The 20685-nt window shown below is 37.3% G+C and overlaps 1 protein-coding gene across 1 annotated transcript in view; it reads right to left on the bottom strand.

The window, feature by feature from the left end:
• The window catches only part of MAN1A1 (mannosidase alpha class 1A member 1), a 139105-nt gene that overhangs the window by 96696 nt on the left and 21724 nt on the right, over window positions 1–20685 (bottom strand). The window contains exon 2 of the mRNA XM_053938058.1: window positions 5276–5372. Within this exon, the coding sequence (XP_053794033.1) occupies window positions 5276–5372 (97 nt within the window). The remainder of the gene's footprint in view (window positions 1–5275; window positions 5373–20685) is intronic.

Here is a 20685-nt window from a genome sequence, read left to right as displayed (position 1 = left end):
TAGGTTTCTTGGAGCATTGCTTCAAAAGCTAACTCATATCTTAGAACAGTGTTTGCGTTTATTTAAAGTTCACTGAAAAGGTTCCTATGCAATATCATTAGCAATTTAAAGTGTCAAGAGTGATTAATTATTAAAGTGTGCTATGCCAAAACACAAAACTCTTGACTTAAGTACTGGCAAACCCTCAGCAATATTAACACTTTTAATTTGAGTGACTATTCACACCTGGTCAGAGTGGGGAAAGAAAGCTTAAGTCGATTTTTAACAAATCCAGTTTTTCGTATCTGTAACATGAAACAATACAGTGATATTTCTAGAACGCTCTTCTAAATCTCCAGTATTTTATACATCTGTGCATTTTAGAGCCAGCTCTGGTGTCTTTGAATTTGATAAAGTTGAAATAATTTTTCCTTCATTGCTTATCTCTGTGCTTCCTGCAGAAGCCTTTGGCATCCACCACGCTTCTGGCACTGTGCAGCTCAGCGACATGTTTTGTTATGAACCACCTTCTTTTGTTTGAACCTGCTGTCTAGTAATTTGCTATCTCCACCCATCCCTTACAAAGGCTATCATTCCCCATAAGGAATAATAAATCCTGTTCATCCCATTTATGCCACTTTTTATGGACCCTCACATATTTTTCTGGAAAGTTGTCAAGCTTTACTACTTACTATGAGCTCAAGTCTGCTCATTCTGTGTATTAACTCATATCTCCTGTTTCACTAAGTGCCAGTTTAAATTAGGAACATTTTCTTTTTCTAAGTGCAGTTATCACCTGTTGGGAAATCCTTCTGGGTTTGTGGAACTGTTTGCAGTTTGCTACTGTCAGAGCTACCCCAAGTAAGTTATTTGCACTGCCAAATCTGGTCATTTGATTTTTCAGCATTGGGAGGAGTAATTTGAGAGTGTGGCAGTAACAGATTCCTGTGAGAGGCCAGTAGCAGCCTGAAAAATGTTGTTTAGAAATCTAAAAAGACAATACACTTGTCTTTGTAGTGCAACATGACCTCCTCTCCAAAATGCTGTGTTGAGTAGCTCATCCATATATCTGCTAATGTTATTCTTTACACAAGTTAATTTAGTTGAGATAGATATCAGGCTTACTTCCAAAACTAAAGCCCCATACCAAAACACAAAATTTCAAGGAATACAGCAGGAACAGTGAAGACAAACAACACTGGGGTGGGGGGAAGATTTTGAATCCTTTCAATTTAAATTAATGTATTGTTTAAACACATATACAATAATTGCCTAGGCTATATTAATAAAATTAGAGTTTGAAAATACATATTGCTATACACTGCCAAGACAGTTTTGGATATAAATTTTGGCAGGCTTTAAAAATATTCATACACCTCAACACTCCATAAATGAAATGACAAAAAACAGTTCAAAGTGGGAGGAGCAGGATCTTACTAAATTATAGTACTTTGGGGTTTGCAGATTGTGAGTATTTATTAAATACCTCCCTTTTTGCCTCCAGAAAAGGTCCTTTTTCACTTGCAGAGATTAATTATACCATGCCTACAAGTTACAATATCAAACTAGCAATACTGCACATGAAACACAGCTTCAGATAATTAAAAAAGCCCTTTAGTTACAGTCATTTAAGTGCAGAAAACACTTCTAGAAAGAGTTCTCTGCTAGTGCAGCAACACTCATTAGTTTCAAAATTAGTTCAGAAGGCTTAAAGAGGAATAGCTCCTAGTTTGAGGGGCTGCTGGTAGAGTGCTATGACAAAAAAAGCAAAACTGTGATTTTTCCACTTTCACAACAGGAAGATTAATAGATTAATAATCGATTAATAGATTAATAGATTAATAGATTAATAGATCTCTGCTTCAGCTAACATTGTTAGCTGAACATTTTCAAACCTGAAACATAAAGGTTAAAGTATTAAAAAGTAACAGCGCTTACTCACGGCCTATTTTCTACTAGGAACGGTCAGAGAAGAAATAGTACTCATGGAAGAAGCCATACCAGGAGATATGCCCTGTTTTGCTAATGGACAGACATGGTGCAAACAGATGCTGAGTTACTCCAATTTATTTAATTAATCTAGAAACAGTGGTACACTTCATATAATTAAACCAATAAGAATATTTCTGTCTTTTCAAATAGTTGCTATAACATGGTGAAACCTAACATGGCAAGTACAAAGGAAATAAAAACATTGCATGAATGTGCTGGAAAGACATTGTCGTGTCAGAGGCGTATATGTGGCACTGGTTTCAAGGAGAAATGTTTCAGTGTTTCTCTAAAAGTATATTATTCTTGGTGTGCACATGAGAGAAAGCAACATTAATATATCTACAGTCTGCCAGTCTAAAGACTTCCTCACATACACCCTTACACAAAAACTGCCTGCAGAACACCAGCAAGACCAAGGCAGTTCCTTGATATCACAATTTGTTTTCATGGCCTGAGTTTAGGACAAAAAAAAAAAAAAAAAAAGTATTTTCCAAGTTCAATAAGAAATCTTCAGCTAGAGAATAGCTCTACTACTGGTAATTTGTACAAGGTGCTAAAGCAGGGTTCTTTGCCTTCCCCCAAAGTTAGAACCACCAGTTGTCCCTACCCTACCCTTTCTCCTATCAACATCCCAATTGCCATTTTCCTCTTTTCCTAGCCCTGGTATAGTGTCTGTATTTCATGATGTTATTGCCTAAGCCACATCCATGTGTAATTATACCTCTCAAAAGCCATCTTACTTTTGTCCTTCTGAGAAACACAGCATGACAGTTATGACTTGCCTTCAAGACACAGCAGTCATTATAATCTACCTGCAAAATGGAGATTGAAAGGAGCCATGCATTTACATTTCCAAAAATAAGCTTAGAAGCAGTTTCATGTGAAAACAACTCTCCACTTCCGTGTCAGGAGAGCTGTACTGTAACTTATACACCATAAAGCACCACACAGCACTGGACTCTGCTGCTCCTCACAGTGAGATACTAAAAGTCTTTATCCCGTAACAGCCACTCCCAGTATATGCAAAGCAATGTAAATGCAGCAATTAATTCAAAGGAGGAGAAGAGTTTAAAATCAAACAGTGCCTAATGAAATATGCTGTATTTTACTGATACCAAGATGATTCGCAACTTGTATTTTTAAAACAATTGAGACCTGGCAGCAAGAAAAGACAGTCTTGGTAAACTGGAGATAGTTATGATGGATGACAGTGAACTGAAGGTCTTACTTGATTTCTGAAGGTTGGGAGGAAATTCACAGGACACAGAGCTGAAGGTAACCTATTCTCCACTAATACAATTCAGAATTACCTTAAATTAGTCAACCATTTGCAATTTTTTTTTTTTTTTTTAATAAGAAACAAGGAGGATAAGGAAACGTGTCTGTCCTTTCATGAAGGGAAGAAACACATAAACAGATCACCCTTTTATTGTTTTATGAAAAAGGTGGCATTTGTTGAATTCAAACATGAAGGTAATGATCAGAGCTAATAATGTGAGGATGCTTAAAGAAACAAGGTTTTGTTTGTAAAGAACAAAAGGTAGTTATGGATTTGGGCAAGGGTAACTTATGAGGCAGACCTGCTTGCAGATACGCTGCTCTTTGGTATTCTGTAAAGCAATTCAGCAGAAAGAGACCTAATGTTTATTTTGATTTGCACCAAGATCAATAAGATTGATGATGTTTCTAAGGAAAGCTCCTCAGCAAGACGATCATGACAATCATATACCAGGTGACCATGATGAGAAACTGATCTGCATTTAGACTGACTCAGGCTCTTACTCCTTTAAATACAGTTTTATTTTTCAATTCAACACTTGTTCTGTTTCACAGAGACTTGTGCCTGAAGCGACTTAGACTTATGCAACATCCACAGAACTCCTGCTTAAGAACTTCCCATCTACAGCTTTTTCTGCAAATCCATGCATTACTATTAACTCAAAACTTAGAATTTTTATACCACTTCTGATTTCAAATAAAACTACATTAGATGTTTTAATTTTTGAGAAGTTTTATCATATTTTGTTGTACTGCGAGAAAACAGAATTCCATTAAATAGTTCCTCAAATATATTAACTCACACAACTATCATTCTCCTGAAGACAATAAATAACTTTCATTTTTAGAGAAGAGAAGGAAACAGAAGCATGATGACTCAACCTTGAAGTTAACTCAAACTACTCCGGTTTCAAGAACTCAAAAAGTAGTCCAATAACTAACTACATAATAATTACTTATTAACATTTTTTATGTTACCTTGGCGTAGCCAAGCAGTGGAGCAAGATCAATGTAGATGTTGTACTTTCCAACTTATTTCTGTAATCACAACTACTGTCTCTAAGCAACCTCCAAATATAGTTGGGGATTTGATAAGTGCTCTATTTAGGGTGTTTTAGGAAATGTTTCCACTTCAAGCTATCTTTTGCTAACATTCAACAAAGTAAGTTCCTGTTAATATCAAAATAATGTATTTATTTTGTCTCAGCTATAGAAATTAGTAATTTTTTCAGCTTTCTGTTTGGAAAACAAGCTATTTGAATAGAAAAATTGGTGTCAAACAGTTTAATTCTTCATTTTTCTGCAAAACTGAAGATAATGACCATTCATAGGACTGTATTTATGCTTCCTCAGAATGCTCTTTCTCTTCAGCCACAAGTCCCACTTGGACACTGAGGAAGTCTTGCCTCATCACACTGGATTTCTGCAGTGTGCCTCTCCTACTGGAACTTTTCAGTCCCATATTTGTTCTGCACTGATAACAACTTGTGCTTTATTTAACATCTCCTGTACAATATTTAGAGGTGCAAACAACAGTTATAATAATGAAAAAGAAAGCCTGATAAGGAAGTCTGGTACAAATCAACAAATTTTTATAAGAAATGGAAATAAATGCCTAAGAACTCCACAGAGCTTTAGCTACCTTCATGAGTGTAGAGAGTATTGTTTGTTCCTTGTATATGATTTCTCCTCTTCTCCACCCCCTCCCCTTTAGTTGCCTGCTTATTGAGTGTGGCACCAATGATTTCCATAGTAAATGTTTAAGAAAGGACAGTATTTATTGCAGCAAAACTATATTTTTATCATGCAGCAATGCCATGCTCCATTTATTCTCATTCAGACACTAATCTATAAAAGTCACAGAAAGCACCTTCATTTACTGTTATTTTTTACACATAACAGAAGCAAGAAACATCATACTGCATGACAGGGACCAGTAAGAAAACATGTTTATCACTTATAAGCTTTTCAGCTGATTTACTGTTTTATGCTAACGTCACTAAGCACAAAAATACACTCTACTCACCAAATAAATTGCTCGAATGTCCTTGCTTAGATATGGGTTTCAGTTCATTTAATCCCCATGCGTAACGCTTATAATTATCCCAGGCATGCTTCATCATCTGTAGGGAAATGAAAGCAGGATTATAATGTTGATTTAGCAAGAAGCCACAGCAAACACTAACTTGAGAATATTCTCAATGTTAAAAACATTTAATTCAATTCTTAACCAAATTCCTGCTGTATGTATTAGATATATGAAATATTCAATAAAGAGTAACAGTGGCACTGTTTTCCAGGTGGCAGTGGGGTGGCTGCTGTAAGAATTACATGACTGTCCTCTCCACTTTTCTTACCTGCAAGCTTATGGTCAATACACAATCAAAAATAATTAATTTTTAGGAAGGGAATTTATTGTGTCATATATAAATTAAATTGAGATTTCACTTCCCTTAAGCATATATCTCAGAAACTGAGGGAATTAACATTTTTAAATAAGGTTTTCCCCCTAGAACCTTTAGATTCTTTAAGGTGAACATAAAGCTTACAGTAGTTTTCAGATTCTGGCAGAGACCTGCTTGCATAAAACTAGCTGGTTCAAACTCAGCACAGCTAGTAACAATAGAAGGATGGTAAAGTGGGCAGGCAGAACACCTAGAAAATGTTTTGAGGTTTTTACGATGCAATCTTTTATGACTATAAATGCATCTGTAGCTACTTTCATGTGTCATTTTGCACAAAGAGATGAAAACTTACACAACTTAACATATCACCACCAAATCATACTTTGCACAAGAAGAGGTGCACCACAGATAAATACTGCTTCGGGAAACAGCCTTGCAGAGCTCAGGAGCAGTGGTAAGAGCAGGGAGCATCCACACAGAAGTCAGGGAAGTGGGTTTACTCAAGAATAGCTCACACTCTCCACTACCATCACCAGATACATCTGGTGTGAACTGTCCTTTTTCAGCGTAGTCCAGGTGCATGTCCAGGAGCCCATGAGCCCCTCCCCAAACATGTGGTGAGAAGAATGCACACAGCTCTGCAGCCTGGTGACAAACCACTGCCACTCCAGCAGGTCCAACACCTCCCCTTGGCAACCACCAGTTTTAACACCTGCTCAGGAATAGTCTTCTTTAAAGGTCACCACAAGCAGCATTACTTTATGCAACAGAAGGAAAGATTTTGCCTCATTGCTGTCCCTTGTCCCCTCTTCCACAAGGCAGAGTAGTGCTGGGAATGCCAGAGGTTATCTTCTAGACAAAAAGTGACAATTTCAGACCTTTTCAGAGATACTGCTTCAGGCTGTCAGATGACAACACTGCTCTGTCCTTGCTTTCAGATCTCTTCTTGAGGCCTTGAGTGTCAAGGATAATTTTGTTAAATAACAGTTACAATCCTAAATTTAAAAGCAGCAGCCTTGGGACATGCTGATAATAGTAATCTTGCACTTTCTCCTTTCCTCTTTCCTTTGCTCAAACCTCAGAGAAATTATGTCAATTAAAAATCTGCATTAAGCCATACTATAATAAATGACAACAGATTTTCTACAATACTGCCATACTCATGAGAATAAACATTTCTCCACTATTAATGGGAGAAAAAATGTGCATCTATCCTGCAGAAAAATTTACAGATGTTAATCTACACTACAGGCCCAGCTTCACAAATACAAAAATTGGCAACAGCAGTTGATATCTGAGTATTTTCAACCAAAAGATTAGCCCAGTGCCAGATCTCAGCTGAAAGGCAACAAGTCAAAGGCCCTGTGGAAATGGTCTCAGGCCATGACTGGCAGCGATATGCTGGATGGCAGGACCTGTGCCCATTCATTGCAGAATGGCTTAGGAACTCTCCCAGGATGGGGCTTTTTGTCTCAAAGCAGAACTGGCAGTAGGCAGCCAACTGGCCAGCTTTATGACTATGGGTTCTTCCCAATCCCAGGCTACAAGAATCAAGACTGCATGAAACCAATCATTTGTCCACAGCATATTTTCTAATTTACCAATTGAAATTTTCTGGTCATTTTGCCTATCATACAACAAAGACTTACTCTGCCCTGCCATCATATCCCAGACCTGCAAGGTCAGCATTAGATATCAACATACAAATTCTCAGAGATTTCGGGAGGCTAAATACTAAGCTTTGTCAAAGCTTATTTTCTCATGCAATCACATCAGAATCTTTTCATTTCCTTAATCTTAATCAGGGTACACCACACAAAAGGTTTTTTTTTTTTTTTTTTTTTTTGTTTTTTTTTTTTTTTTAATAAACTAAACTTGTAATTAAGTGGCCTGAATCAAAGGGCCTAAAGATGTAGTATTATAACAACATTATAATTGCTCAAGCCACTACCAACACTACACTACGTCAGATGTCGGTATCCTTTTTCCATCCTTTTTCTTCTAGCACATCTATGCTGCTTCTCTTGCGTAAGAAATACAGTGGTCATCTATTCCCAAACCAAGTCAGTTCAGGAAACAGAAACCTTTGCAAGTGATATTCTTGTTTTGAGTATCAATTTTGTTTTGATTGATTTCCCAAGTCAGATTGTCACGGGTATCAGTTACCAAGAAGGAAAGGCAGGAACAACTGCATACCTGTTCAGTACAGCCAAACAGTCACAAAGCATGTGATGCTACAAGATGTTCTAGACATAATCAGAACTTGCCTTTAGTTTTTCCCCATGGATTGAAGCTTCAATCATATTGTATCATAAATGTATGTGTGATTTAGTAGCAGAAACTACTCTGATTACCCTATAGCTCATCAACCCTGAGCTAGTATGACAGGAAGATAACCCAGACAGTAGACACTACCTTCTAATAATATTTATTATTGTATGCCAGTGAACATCAGATGTGTTGTTGGGGTTTTTTTACAAAAATTTCCTCCCATTCTCCTAACTCCCATTCTACTCAGGTACATTTATTTAATTGCTTCCTAGGAAATTACAATGTGTGAATTCCGCAAGCCAAGCAGACAAGAAAAAAACCCAACAAAACCCCCAAACAAACAAACAATAAACCAAAAAGCACTGTTCTGCCTAAACTTAAGGAAATATTCCAGTACAAAAAACCCTACCAGAATTTACTGAGCAGATCAAATTCATCTCTTTTGGCTAATCAAAGTGTTCTTTAGAACTCTTTCAGAAAGCCTAGATTTAGACAAAGCCACTGAGGTTAGTGAGTAAATTTACCCCTAAGAAAATGTACGTTTAGGACATCCTTGTTTAGACATTTGGAGATTTATGGACATACATTGAAAGCAATAGCCAGCTCCCAAAGCAGTCAGTGAGCCCTCTAGTGTTTAAAAATAAGTCATTCCAATTAGACACAACCGTGAATGGCTCTTCAGAAAAAAGTTGTTAGATTGTAGTGTTACTCTGTTACTGGGCAAAGAGCCCGCAGATACAGCAGCCAAAGAACTCTACCTTACTCAACACTGCCTTGCTACACAAGCGACATTGAGCATTTAACCTATCAAGAAGTCTCAATTTCTAGGATTCAATAAATCAGAAATACTCTACATTCTTTCCCCCTTTTGTAATATGGAAATTACAAAACCATATTAAGTTTCCCACTGCATTAACTTCCTATCTGTAAATAGTTTCATTTTCTATGTAGGAATGAAAAGGTTCTAAAATACTGAGGAGCACTTTTAATAGACCCAGCTCACCAACGTAATTCTTTGCTTAGGCAAAACTCCTAGCACTGGTACTTCAGAAATGAATTTAACAGGTTTTTGTTTTTTGTGGTTTTTTTTTTTTGTGGTTTTTTTTTTGTTTGTTTGTTTGTTTTTGTTTTTGTTTTTTGAGAAATCCATCTATCTTTCCAGTTTTAATCTTTTTATTTGCATGGGATATCACCAAATCTCCTGATTTTTTTTTTTTTTTGGTAATTCACAAGGAGTCTTTTGATCATATCTCTGACTACTTGTATAAGTGCTGTTGATCACTTGATTCTAAAGTGCACAGTTACTAAGAACATCTGGTATATCAACACAACATTACTGATGATGTTAAAAAGAGAAATTCCCAATGAGGAAGGCTCCAACAGCTTTTGACTAGATGATTCTTGATACTGTCAAACTCCTCTACAGTACAACTAATAAAATTATTTAAAATAATTCCATATTAGTCTTCCAGGATGTTAATAGGCAGAGCTACATTTGCATAGAAGCATCCCTCAGTCCTAGTTTTACTACATGTTAAAAAAAAAAATCACAGAATGGTTGGGATGGGAAAGGAGAGATGATCTGGAGATCAACCACTTCCAGCCCCTGTGCTAAAGCAGGTTCACCCACAGAAGGTTTTGAGTATCTCTAGAGAAGGAGAATCCACAACGAGCAGCTTGTTCCAGTGCTCTGACACTCTCACAGTAAAGATATTTTTTCCTCAAATTTAGATGGAACTTCCTGTGTTTCAGTTTGTGTCCATTGCTACTTATCTTGTTTCTGGGCACCACTGAAAAGTCTGACCCCTGTCTTGACCTTAACATATTTGTATGCACTGATAAATTCCCATCTCAGTTGTCTCTTCTTTAGGTTCCCTTAAGCCTTTCCTCATAACAGAGAGATGCTTCAGTCTCCTCATCATCTTCATAGTCTTTTGCTAGGCACTCTCCAGTAACTTGTCTTTCTTGAACTGGGGAGCTCAGAAAGGTTCATTGAACTTCAAACTCTAGAAACAACTGACAGCTCCTTGCTCTGTGAAAGCCAAAACAAAACCCTTTCCTGCAGTCATAATACTGGCCAACTAAAAGATGATGATAACGCACTTCCATTTGTTGGTATTTTAGTTACTGGCATCTTTCAAAGCACTCTAACACAAAACCTAGAGAGGACATGTAAGTCACATGAAATTTGCAAAATACAGTTCTATTCAAACATTGACAGAAAACAACAGCGATGCTGAATCAGCACAGTAATAGTGGTGTTTAGATGGAAACCATTGCAGTACCAGGTGGAGTGAAAATAATAACTTAATAAGGTTTATTTTTAGCAGTTACATATAAATGGGGGAGATGCAAAAGAGGACGTCAGGAAAAGAATTAAAGCACCTTTTAGAACTGGGATATTAAAGGAGAGAAAGGATTAATTGCATGAAATAGTACCATCCTGACCTTCAACAGAGCCATTTAAATCTTGCCAAGACAGAGGAGGAAGGCAGAAGATTAAGGTAACTGAAAGTTCAAGAAATTAAGAGACAAAAAAACCCCAAACAACTCCCTCTCAAATCAAACCTCCCCCCGCAACAAATGTCTGAAGAAAATCTAACAGTTTATATAGTCTCTATTAACTCCCCCCCAGCTTAAATAATCTTCTCTTTCTCAGTTTACACTGATCTTTCTACACATTTAAGTTATTCTCACCTTTTAAACTCCTTGCCAGAACTACTATTCAAGCTAGTCTCCCTGCATCTTCTCTCCTTGCTGCTGGAACTAAAACATCATTTTTTCCACAGTATCAGCAATGCTAAGGAAGTCCTTAAAATTAGTAAGAAACCTCAAGAGACATTCCACTTGAACTTTCCTCCTGTACAAATCAACTTGCATGGCTGAGGACTGTTCTGGGTCTGGTTGGGATGGAGTTAGCATCCATCACTGCAGCCCATATGGCGTTTTGAACTGGTGCCTGAAATAATGCTGATGGCACAACAGTGTTTTGGCTGTTGCTGAACAGCACTTGTAACACAGCAAGACTCTCTCTTTTTCCAGCTCCTGCCCCTTTTCCACTCCCCCTGAGAGGGAGAATGGAGGAGGTGGCTATAAGATTGAGAGCGGGGACAGCATTGGAGAGCTGACTCCAGTTGGCCAAAGGGTTATTTCCTACCATGTTAACATTATGTTCAGCAACAAAAACTGGGGCAGAGGAAGAAAGCAGTTTTCCAAGGTGGCTGCTGTTCAGCAACTGGGCATCAGTCTGACTGCAGGAGGATATGAGTGATTGCCTTTGCATCATTGATCTCTGTCCCCTCCTTCTTCCACCTAACAAATGGGCTTTATCTTGACCCACCAGTTCTCTGGCTTTCGTTCTTCCTGTTCCCCCCTGCAGCCCACCAGGGCCAGCAGCTGTGTGGAAGCTGGGCTGCTGGCCCTGGTGAACCCACCACAGTGTCTCATCAGTGCAGGAAGTTTGTGACCACAACACAACCTTCTGGTTTCTTTGCTCTGATGAAATATTACATCAATATTAGCAAAACCTCAAGTTTTAGAAAACCTTATATTCTTACTTTCTTCCCATTACTGTTAACCCACAAGCTAACTAAGACTCAGTGAATCAGAATCACAGAAGGGTTGAGGTTGGAAGGGACTCTCTAAGTCACCTTGCCCAAAGCCCATTGAAACACATTCTCAACTGTTTTCACAGCCACTGAGTACCAACCAAATTGCAGCACAGATGAAAAAAACATTACAAGAATTTATTATTAGCAAATGCAATACTACCTTTGAAATTACTGCCACCAATTAGGATTTCTCTGTGAAAAATTTTATGATCCACCTTCAGCTGATTCACTATCAGTTTCAAAAATCTATGCTGTATATATGAAAACTTTGTCTAATATGCTCTTACTGAATCTACTGATTACCACAGTGAGTCATTTTTGGAAATATACAGCCTTTGTTTCTTTAGTTATCAAAAGTATTACATTTGTGTTTCATCATCTTCACAATGATATTTAGTATAACGTTGCACTTTAAAGAAATACAAGCTAGTAAATGAGTTTATTGAGCTTCTCTTGAATAATACACATCTAGAAAACATGAAGTAATAAGTGACTTTTCTCTTTATCTCAATACATAACACTTTTTCTAGGATTAGTAAGCACAACTATATTGCAGATTCATTTTTCTGAGCATGACCTTTGTTACCTTTGTCAATATTCACTGTTATTGCTTTGGTAGTGCTTTGAACTTTTTATTTCAATCTTTTCTTGCAGTTCTGCATGCAATCCTTACACATTCCAATGGCTTTTCCATCTGGAAATGTTTTGATCACTAATTACTACCTTGACTTTTTTTTTTTTTTAAGTAATTTTTATCAGTATTCACAGTGTGTTCAGACTTGCTCTATAGTGGAAATTCCATGCAAGATGTTCTACTGTAGTTACTTCTTCACTGATTAGTTTATAACCTTATCTAAGCAAACATGCAGATGTGACTAACAGTGATACATGTCTGCTTTAGGCTCCTTCAGTTACTCTGTCTACTGTTATGCTGGACTGCTGACAGAATTCACTATAACCAACTTTCTATAAAATGAAACTTAAAGTTAACTTTTTAACTGAACACCAAGGTTTACTAGAAAACTAGTAAAAACTGGTTTCTATCCAGATCACTGTTTTCTGCATGTAGAATTGTGTCTCAAGTTAATTTGCAAACTAAAACTTAGCGATTATAGTTGAATTTTATTTTAAGCTATTTTCTGTTACTATTTCTTACTTCAGATACAAAGCTGAAGAAATAATCTCAAATGTATACAAGTTCATCTCAGCTGATACTGTTTATTTTTTTTCTCTTGAATCTGACAGAAGATGGTACAAATGACAGACTCCCTTTCCCTACTGGCAACAGAAATCTGTTTTTCTCCTTCAAGACATGTAAAATAAATCCTGTCACTATGAACCTTCATATAAACGATCACTTCTTATCTGTCAACAGGAATATTATTGCAAATCAGGAGCTTGACAGATTTTTGGTGTTTATAACCTCGTTTCCTAATGGCATCATCCTGAGTTAAAAGCAAACCACACAGTGTCAATATTTGTGTCATAGTCACTGATGAAGTGTCACCATTTCTATTTTAGGTGGATGATAACCACGCTCTGAAGCCCTGGCTGGCTGGAGGAGTTCCCGTGAGTGCTTCCTGATGGGACTTTTACCCAGCCAAGAAAAGCCACAAGGGAGACTTTAGTATTAGTTAATGGGCCAGCAACAAGGATTCCCAGCCACTGTTTTCTACTAAGCAGCACACAAGGGTTTGGGGAACATTTAGGTGCTCACATCTTCCTTGTGCACTGTCATAGGGATGAAGGACTCCTAACAACCCACGGGTTCATCCAGCAGTGCTGCCCCACAGTGTAGGGCACTGCCAGACACAAAGTGGGGGAAATACCTGTACCTCTTACCATGGCAACAGAACTAAGGTAGCCAAACTGATTTACAGGATTTTCCATTAATATTAAACATGCACATCATATCATGGAATACTTTATAGGGTTCTGTATTTAATGATCTGCATTAAAGGGATAGCAAGCAAAATCCTACTACTCCTCCGCATTTAGGTATCTCACAAATAATTCATTTCTTGCCCAAAAGGACAAATTAAAATAAAAAAAATCTAGCATTTGCATAGAAAAAAAAAAAAAAAGGAAGTAATAGAAAATAAAAATCTCAAGGCCTATTCTGAGAATTAATTCATCTTTTGTATTGCAAAGCACTTCAAACTCCTCAAACAGAAAACCTTACAGAAATGCTAAGTATTATTCCCTCATGTGTTAAGTTACAGATAAACTTCTATTCTTATATTTTCAATTCCTCACAGTATCTTGTAAGCCTCCTTAGGACTGTCTTAAACTACCCAACTAATATTCATCATATGCTGTTCTGGGCATCATTTATTAACCAGGGACAGACTCTGCACAGTGCTTCATTCTGTTACTCATTTTAAAAGGAATCAATTATCCTATTAATTCTGTAACAAGAATTCTAATTAATAGGTAACTAAAGAGAACAGGAAATTTGCAGGTAAGGTATTTTCTACACTTATTCAATTACTGCATATTTTATTTAATGCACAAATACACAAGAAAAAAGAGACTATTTCATGTAAGAAATAACTAATAAGAACAGCAGCCCTTATGCTTTGATGTCTGCATAAAAAAATTAATTTGAAAAATGATTGTATGACATATGAAACTAGTCCATGACAACAAGTCACGTTTTACTCATTTGTCAGGCATACCTCTCTTTGTTAACCGAATATAATTGAAATATCTCTCTTTGTTAACAGTAATGTACTGCTAAAATTAGGAATTTACTGAAAAACTGGAGATACCAGAATATTTTACTGTTAGCTTCTGAGAGCTGGGCGTTACAGTGCATTAACTATTGAATTGTTCGTTTTAGTAGAAGACACAAGAGTGATAAGGCAGAGAAACCTGAAAGAAAAGTTTACCTGCATACTTCTTATATTAATATCATTCAGTCAGTATATTATATTAGCCAATATCTACAACCTGCTTCTTACCTGGCCATCTTACCAGTACAGCTACAAGAAAAACAAACTATTTCGTGCAGCACAGAAATATCCTGTGACCCTTTCCTTGACTAATCAAGGAGGCAAGAAAAATGTACAGCCCTTCCCACAAAAAGCACTGTCCTTGCACTTACTATAACCAAAAGTCCATTTAATTGCAGACAAATGAAATTTCTCTATTTCAGAGAAATAGAAAAAAGGGTAGTTCAAAATCTTGCCCATATAGTTACCCAAATAACAGCATCCATCCTACTTTGAACCAGCCAGAGTACATCAGTTTTAGATTCATTCACTCAGCTCCAGATGTCTTCCACCAAAAGTATAGAAAACAAAATAGATATGCAAGAAAATGCTATTTCCTTATCACTTGAGGGATTTGAATAATCTTTTTTTTTATTATTATTTTTTATTTCCCTTCCCAGCTAAGCTAGGATTTGAGTATGTTCTGTAGGTATTTAAATAGTTTTTCCTGAAAATATCTGCCTTGAAAGCATCAATTAGGATACTGCTGAACTTCTTCCTCCAACTCTCAGTTACTAGTGGGTGAACCAACCACTCGTTCCCACTAACTACAAGACTAAGTGGAAAAAGAAAAGAAAATATAGTACTGAGGTACAGTATTGTGAAATTACACACAATTTAAATTAATAAATAAAAATCTTCTTTTTCAACTTATGCCACTTGTCATTTCTGTCTGCATTCATAAACAAGACGGAAATCTTGAACTGTCCAACTCATCCAGTTGCAAACAAAAGAGCAGTCTAAAGAACAAGCCATACAGCCTCTACCTTACAACTTAGCAACTGTTACCAAGATCTGCATTTCAGAAAAAAAATGAAGCCTACAGCTTGTCACTCAAAACCACTGTATTTCTCCAAGGCTGTCTTCTTCAACACTTAATATCAAAAGTCAGATGGGCTCTTTAACAGATACAGGGGAAAAGTATTTCCTTATCACTAGCACAAGAGATAGATGATGTTTCTTCAGACAGCCTATTATTTCAGCAGTATGGATATTTATTTCTTTCTTATGTCTCTGTGGTGGATAAGTCAGTGATGCTCTATTGTTCTGTTTTTTTATCTAAGGAGAGTCACTGTTATTTTTTTAAGAACTAGATCACAAAGACGTTTTGTGTTAATTAAACACCCATTAAAAGAGAAACACATCACATTATAAGGTAATGTGGAAGAACTCAGGTCATTGTTCATTACTGACAATAACCAGAAAGAAAGCTCAAATATTTTCACTTAAAACAGAAAAGCATTGAAGAGTTGTATAAAGAAATTGCAGAATGAGTAGCAGCCTCTGAAGTTCATGAACAATTTGAATAATGTCATAAAAGGGAAGGCAAAAAGAAAGCAATTTGTGGAAATACTACTATTATGAAGAATAGTGGTATACATAGACTCGTCCCACTCAGTGTCATTTTTTTTTTTTTTGGTCTGCTTATGACTTGCTACAGTTTCCAAGAACTCCCAAGCTGAACAGTGTGAACAGTTCAGCTCTTGCACCTGCATGATACAATCATGCTTTTGTTCTCTTTTTCCTACTACTCTTTAAGAAATGATTTGGTAAGTTTTGCTTCTAATTAGATTATAAATTATTCATGGCATGGACTGTATGTCCTACTTGTTTTTAGGTACCTGGCACTCCATAACCATGCTGCTATGAAGCTCCCAATCTCAGCAGGGGCAATGCAAATAAAAAAATAAGCAGTACAATAATAAGCATTGTTATGCAATACAACACAGACACAGGAAGTGATTAACATCGAGGTGATTCAAGTTGCTGTTTCAGAGCATGATTAACATACACAAAAATGAAATAAGGTACTCTCACACATTTTGAACCTCCATCTCCCCTTATATGCTTCTAAATTTTATTCTGCTGCTAAAGTCAGTAACAAAGTTTTGGCCACCTTGTTAAATGGAAATTGTCAGCATATCCAGGTCTATCCAGCATGTCTTTTAAGACAGGAACAACAACTGAAAGAAGCAACAACAAACTTCTTGAAGTTTTTCCCCCTTGAAAAAATTAGTCTACATTCATCCCACAATCCTGCTTCCATACCAGGGAATTGGAAGTGACAAGACAGTATCCTTGATGGTAAGAAGTTTTAGTAGTGAGATGAATGGCAGACTGGCATTGAAAGGCAAAATTTCAGATGTATTTTCTAAGAGCAATGTTTCTTTAATCGTATTTTCTTTTATTTGCTTGTATTTGATTGAAGCAAGTATTTTGAAATGTTTTTTAATTGTAGTTTTTTTTTTCTTAAGAAAAAAAATGAAACAGCGAGCCATGCATTATTAGTAGATTTAGGCCATCACCAACTTAAGTTAAATGGCTAATAACAGTAAGTAAAAACACAAACAAGATACAAAAGCGACTAGAGTTTCCCAGTTAATGAGAAACATACTAGAGTTTGATGCTGCCTCCGAATTCATGAAGTGCAGGGCACTTTCGAAAAGGCTGAGTACTGACAGTAAATACTTCACCCATGCTCAGGCCATTAGCTTTGACAAAAGGCCAGCCCTTCCTTTCCCCTCCTCTCTCCAGCACCCAGTTAGAGAAGCTGAAGTACTTCACTGCTAAAGCTCATTACTGTGGCCACGGTGAAACTGCACTTTCCAAAGTCAGAGAGCCTGTTCACTGAAGAGTATTTACATAGACTAATCAGATACGCAGTTACTGCATGGATCAAGGGCTAAGTCTGCATCATTACCTCTACCACCAGAAAGTCTCTTCAGCCTAATATCCTGGGATTAGGGCAAAAGGATGGGACTGATTCCCAGCAGCTGAAAACCGGTTACAACACCTGGGTCAAAAGCAGGTGATGCCTGAAGAATATTATGTAGCTCATTTTGCCTGAGTGCAACCTTACCAAGCTTGTAGGCAACCACTTTGGGGTGGGGGAAGGAAATCCAACCTGGGAGTCAGGGCTGCTGTTGGCAGAGGTCAAAGCAGGCTGGAGAACAGGCCAACAAGAACTTAATGAAATTTAGCAGGGTTCAGATGGTGCACAAGGACAAGGAGCCAAGGAGGCAGAGGTGTGGGCTGCCCAGGGTGGCTGTGCCAGCTCTGCTCTGGGGGGTTCCAGCACTGTGGAGGCACAGACCTAAGCAGCCCTGTCTGACCTTGGATCAAGGACCTTCTCATACCTCCAGACCAAGTTATCCTGCAATCCCACCAAATTCAGTATGGATTGCACATATTTATGCACATTTTACACCGCGAGTGAATTGACTTGCTTTTCCTGATCAACAATGATACAACTCAAATTTCAGTCCAAGATTGTGGCTGTTTAAAATATTCCAGATGAAAATCATGAATTGTTAAAGTCTTTTCCCAGCCTTCAGAAATATTTCAAGGTATTTTCTACACTGAAAAAAATACATCAGCTATGCAAAACACTGCCAGCTCATTTCTGACAGGAAGTAAGAGTTATTTACTTATGGCATTAGTAGAGAAAGATCCAAGAAGAACAGTTAAGATAGTCAAACCCTGGCAAAATGTGATGAAGATCCAGTGTCATCTACAAATTCATGATTTCTGCCCATTTCACATTTACATCTACTTATCTTGGTCAGACTTGATCAAACAGCTTTTCTAGGGCTGCATTTGATTTCAGAAAAAATATTATTTTAAGAAGTATTTATTTCTGCAGCCCTATCTCCAGGAAACATGGGTTGCACAGTAGCAACTTTTCTAAGGTGAAAATTTCTTGCTGTAAATTAATCATCACATCTAGCTGTGCAAACAACGAAATAACCAGCAAAACAGGAAACATGTATCAGCTATTTTCCTTCAGCAGTTTTATCATAGTAATTGAAATGGAGATTGTAAACTGCCTAAACATGACCATTCTTTGTGTGGCATTTTTTTTTCCTCTTGAAACATTTATTTGATTAGGTGGCCTGTGGATCCTGACACAATCAGTGCTGGTCATATTCCCCAAATACAGGACACTCGGACCTTACGCCTTTGCTTAATTCCACTACCACAGTATATACATGATACAAAACAGCAGCTGGGTTGGCAAATTAACTTTCCAGTTCACATAAACACATCTGCAAAAAACAGTAATAAGACACTTTCCCCATACCCAACAGGTGAAATATGCCTACTGGTATCTCTATTCTGTCAGGCTGGAGTAATACGGCACCTTGGAAATAATGCCTTTGTACTGAGAAGTACAACTATGCCATGAATCCTTTTGTGGAAGGGTGCTGCTTAAGAACAAACTTAAAAGTCTAAATAAGTCTGCTTTTATGTACTAAAGTTAATTTAACCCTTAGGTAGTATCTCTTCCAGTAATATGCTATTCATGGCATATTAGTGCTTTACACAGTATTTTTCTTATATATCCAAATCTTCCTCAGCAATAAGCAGATATAATTGATATAGAAAATCATAGGATAGTTAATTGTTCATCAGCTCCATTGAGTTTGGGAAGAACTGTCACAGGCTTATGGAGAATGCCTGTGATCATGTTTTCATGACAGTCAAAAGAAATCAGATGCTCAGTCGTACAAGAAAATGAATGCAAAACCATAAAGCCATTGTGAGATAAAAACAGCCACCAAGGATACTAGTGGTCAGCTCCAAACACCTCCTGGCAGTGGAGGATACAGAAGAAAAAGAAAGGATTCAATTAAGAGGCATGAAAATATTTTCCTCAATGGAAAGACTGGAAAATGGGCAACAAGGTAAAAATAAAGAGATGAAAAAAGTAAGGTTTGTTCCTGAATGACTTTGTAGAAGACAAAAGGAAGAAATGAAACATACAAACAATTAGATTTGTTACTGAAAAGGCAAACACTCAAGAATCATTGCCAGAAGATACAGTGACAACCTAACATTGAAGGATTTGAGAGAGCAGATGGTCAGAGAGGCCCAAACTTCATACTGCATTTCTTAAGCTGTTAACAAAAAGTGCGTCAAGTACAGTTTTCACAGCACAAATGGAATGTAATTTTAGTTTACACTATCTATAACACAGATAATGGCACGATGACTTTTATTAGGAGATACCTTCCACCCCACACACCCAGCAGAGACTTTATATTACAGAGTCATAGGATATTTAAGGTTGGAAAAGACCTCTAAGGCCACCAAGTCCAACCATTAACTCAGATCTGCTAAAACCACCAATAAAATATGTCCCTAAGCATCACAACTACTATCTTTTAATAACCTCTAGGGATGGGGATTCCTTGGGCAGCCTGTTTCAATGCTTGACTATATTTTTGTGACAGTTTTTCCTAACACCCAACCTAAACCTCCACTGGTGCAACTTGAGGTCATTCCCCCTTGTCCTATTGCTTGTTACCTGGGGAAGAGTAATCCCATCTTCCTACAGCCTCCTTTCAGGCAGTTGTAGAGAGCAATCACATCCCCCTTGAGCCTCCTTTTCTCCAGGCTAAACAACCCCATCTCCCCCAATGGGTGAAAATTTTAGCTTTTCACTGCCATCTAAACTTACAGTTTCTCAGCAGATATGGTGCCTCACACAAATACATAAGCTACCATAAAAAAACACAGAAAGTGCAATGTTTTTCCATAATACAATGCATTCAACAACTACCTGTAATTTCTGACCCTTCCTAAGAAGGAACAGGAAAGCCAGCTACTGAGAGAAAGGAAAAACTGTGGATGTGACTTGCTTTTCAGCCACTCCTTTTTTTAAATCTCTTGCTTTTTTCAGGCAGGCATGTAAAACCACACAAGTCTCCCAGAACCTCTGTTGATTCCTCACTTGCATTTCAAGATTCCTTAAGGAGATCAATCAGAGTACGTGGTGTAAGCAGAACAGATGAGACAAAGTCCTTGCTCTCCCTCAAACTGTTTTGGACAGTTCAGCCTGAAGTTGAAACTTTAGGGGCTTAGAACTAGGTGATCTTTAAGGTTTCTTCCAACCCAAACCATCTTATGAAAATAATCTAGGAAGTTTGCTGCAGCTGTTTTCAAAGATATACTTCAAAGATAAGCATAATTATATGGCAAAAGTGAAAAGAAAACATCCAAATCATTATAATAATTAAAAAAAAAATACCTATGTCAGGTCACCAAGCTACAAAGTGTCTGGTAGAGTAAAGCCAGGGATGAAGTTTGCTGTTGAAAATCCATTTCCCATGTTTATAAACAGCTCTCCCTCAATGCAAGGAAAACAACCAACCA

This window comes from Vidua chalybeata, chromosome 3 (assembly GCF_026979565.1).
Source record: "Vidua chalybeata isolate OUT-0048 chromosome 3, bVidCha1 merged haplotype, whole genome shotgun sequence".
Classification (NCBI taxonomy): domain Eukaryota; kingdom Metazoa; phylum Chordata; class Aves; order Passeriformes; family Viduidae; genus Vidua; species Vidua chalybeata.
This window is presented reverse-complemented; position numbering and strand designations above follow the sequence as displayed.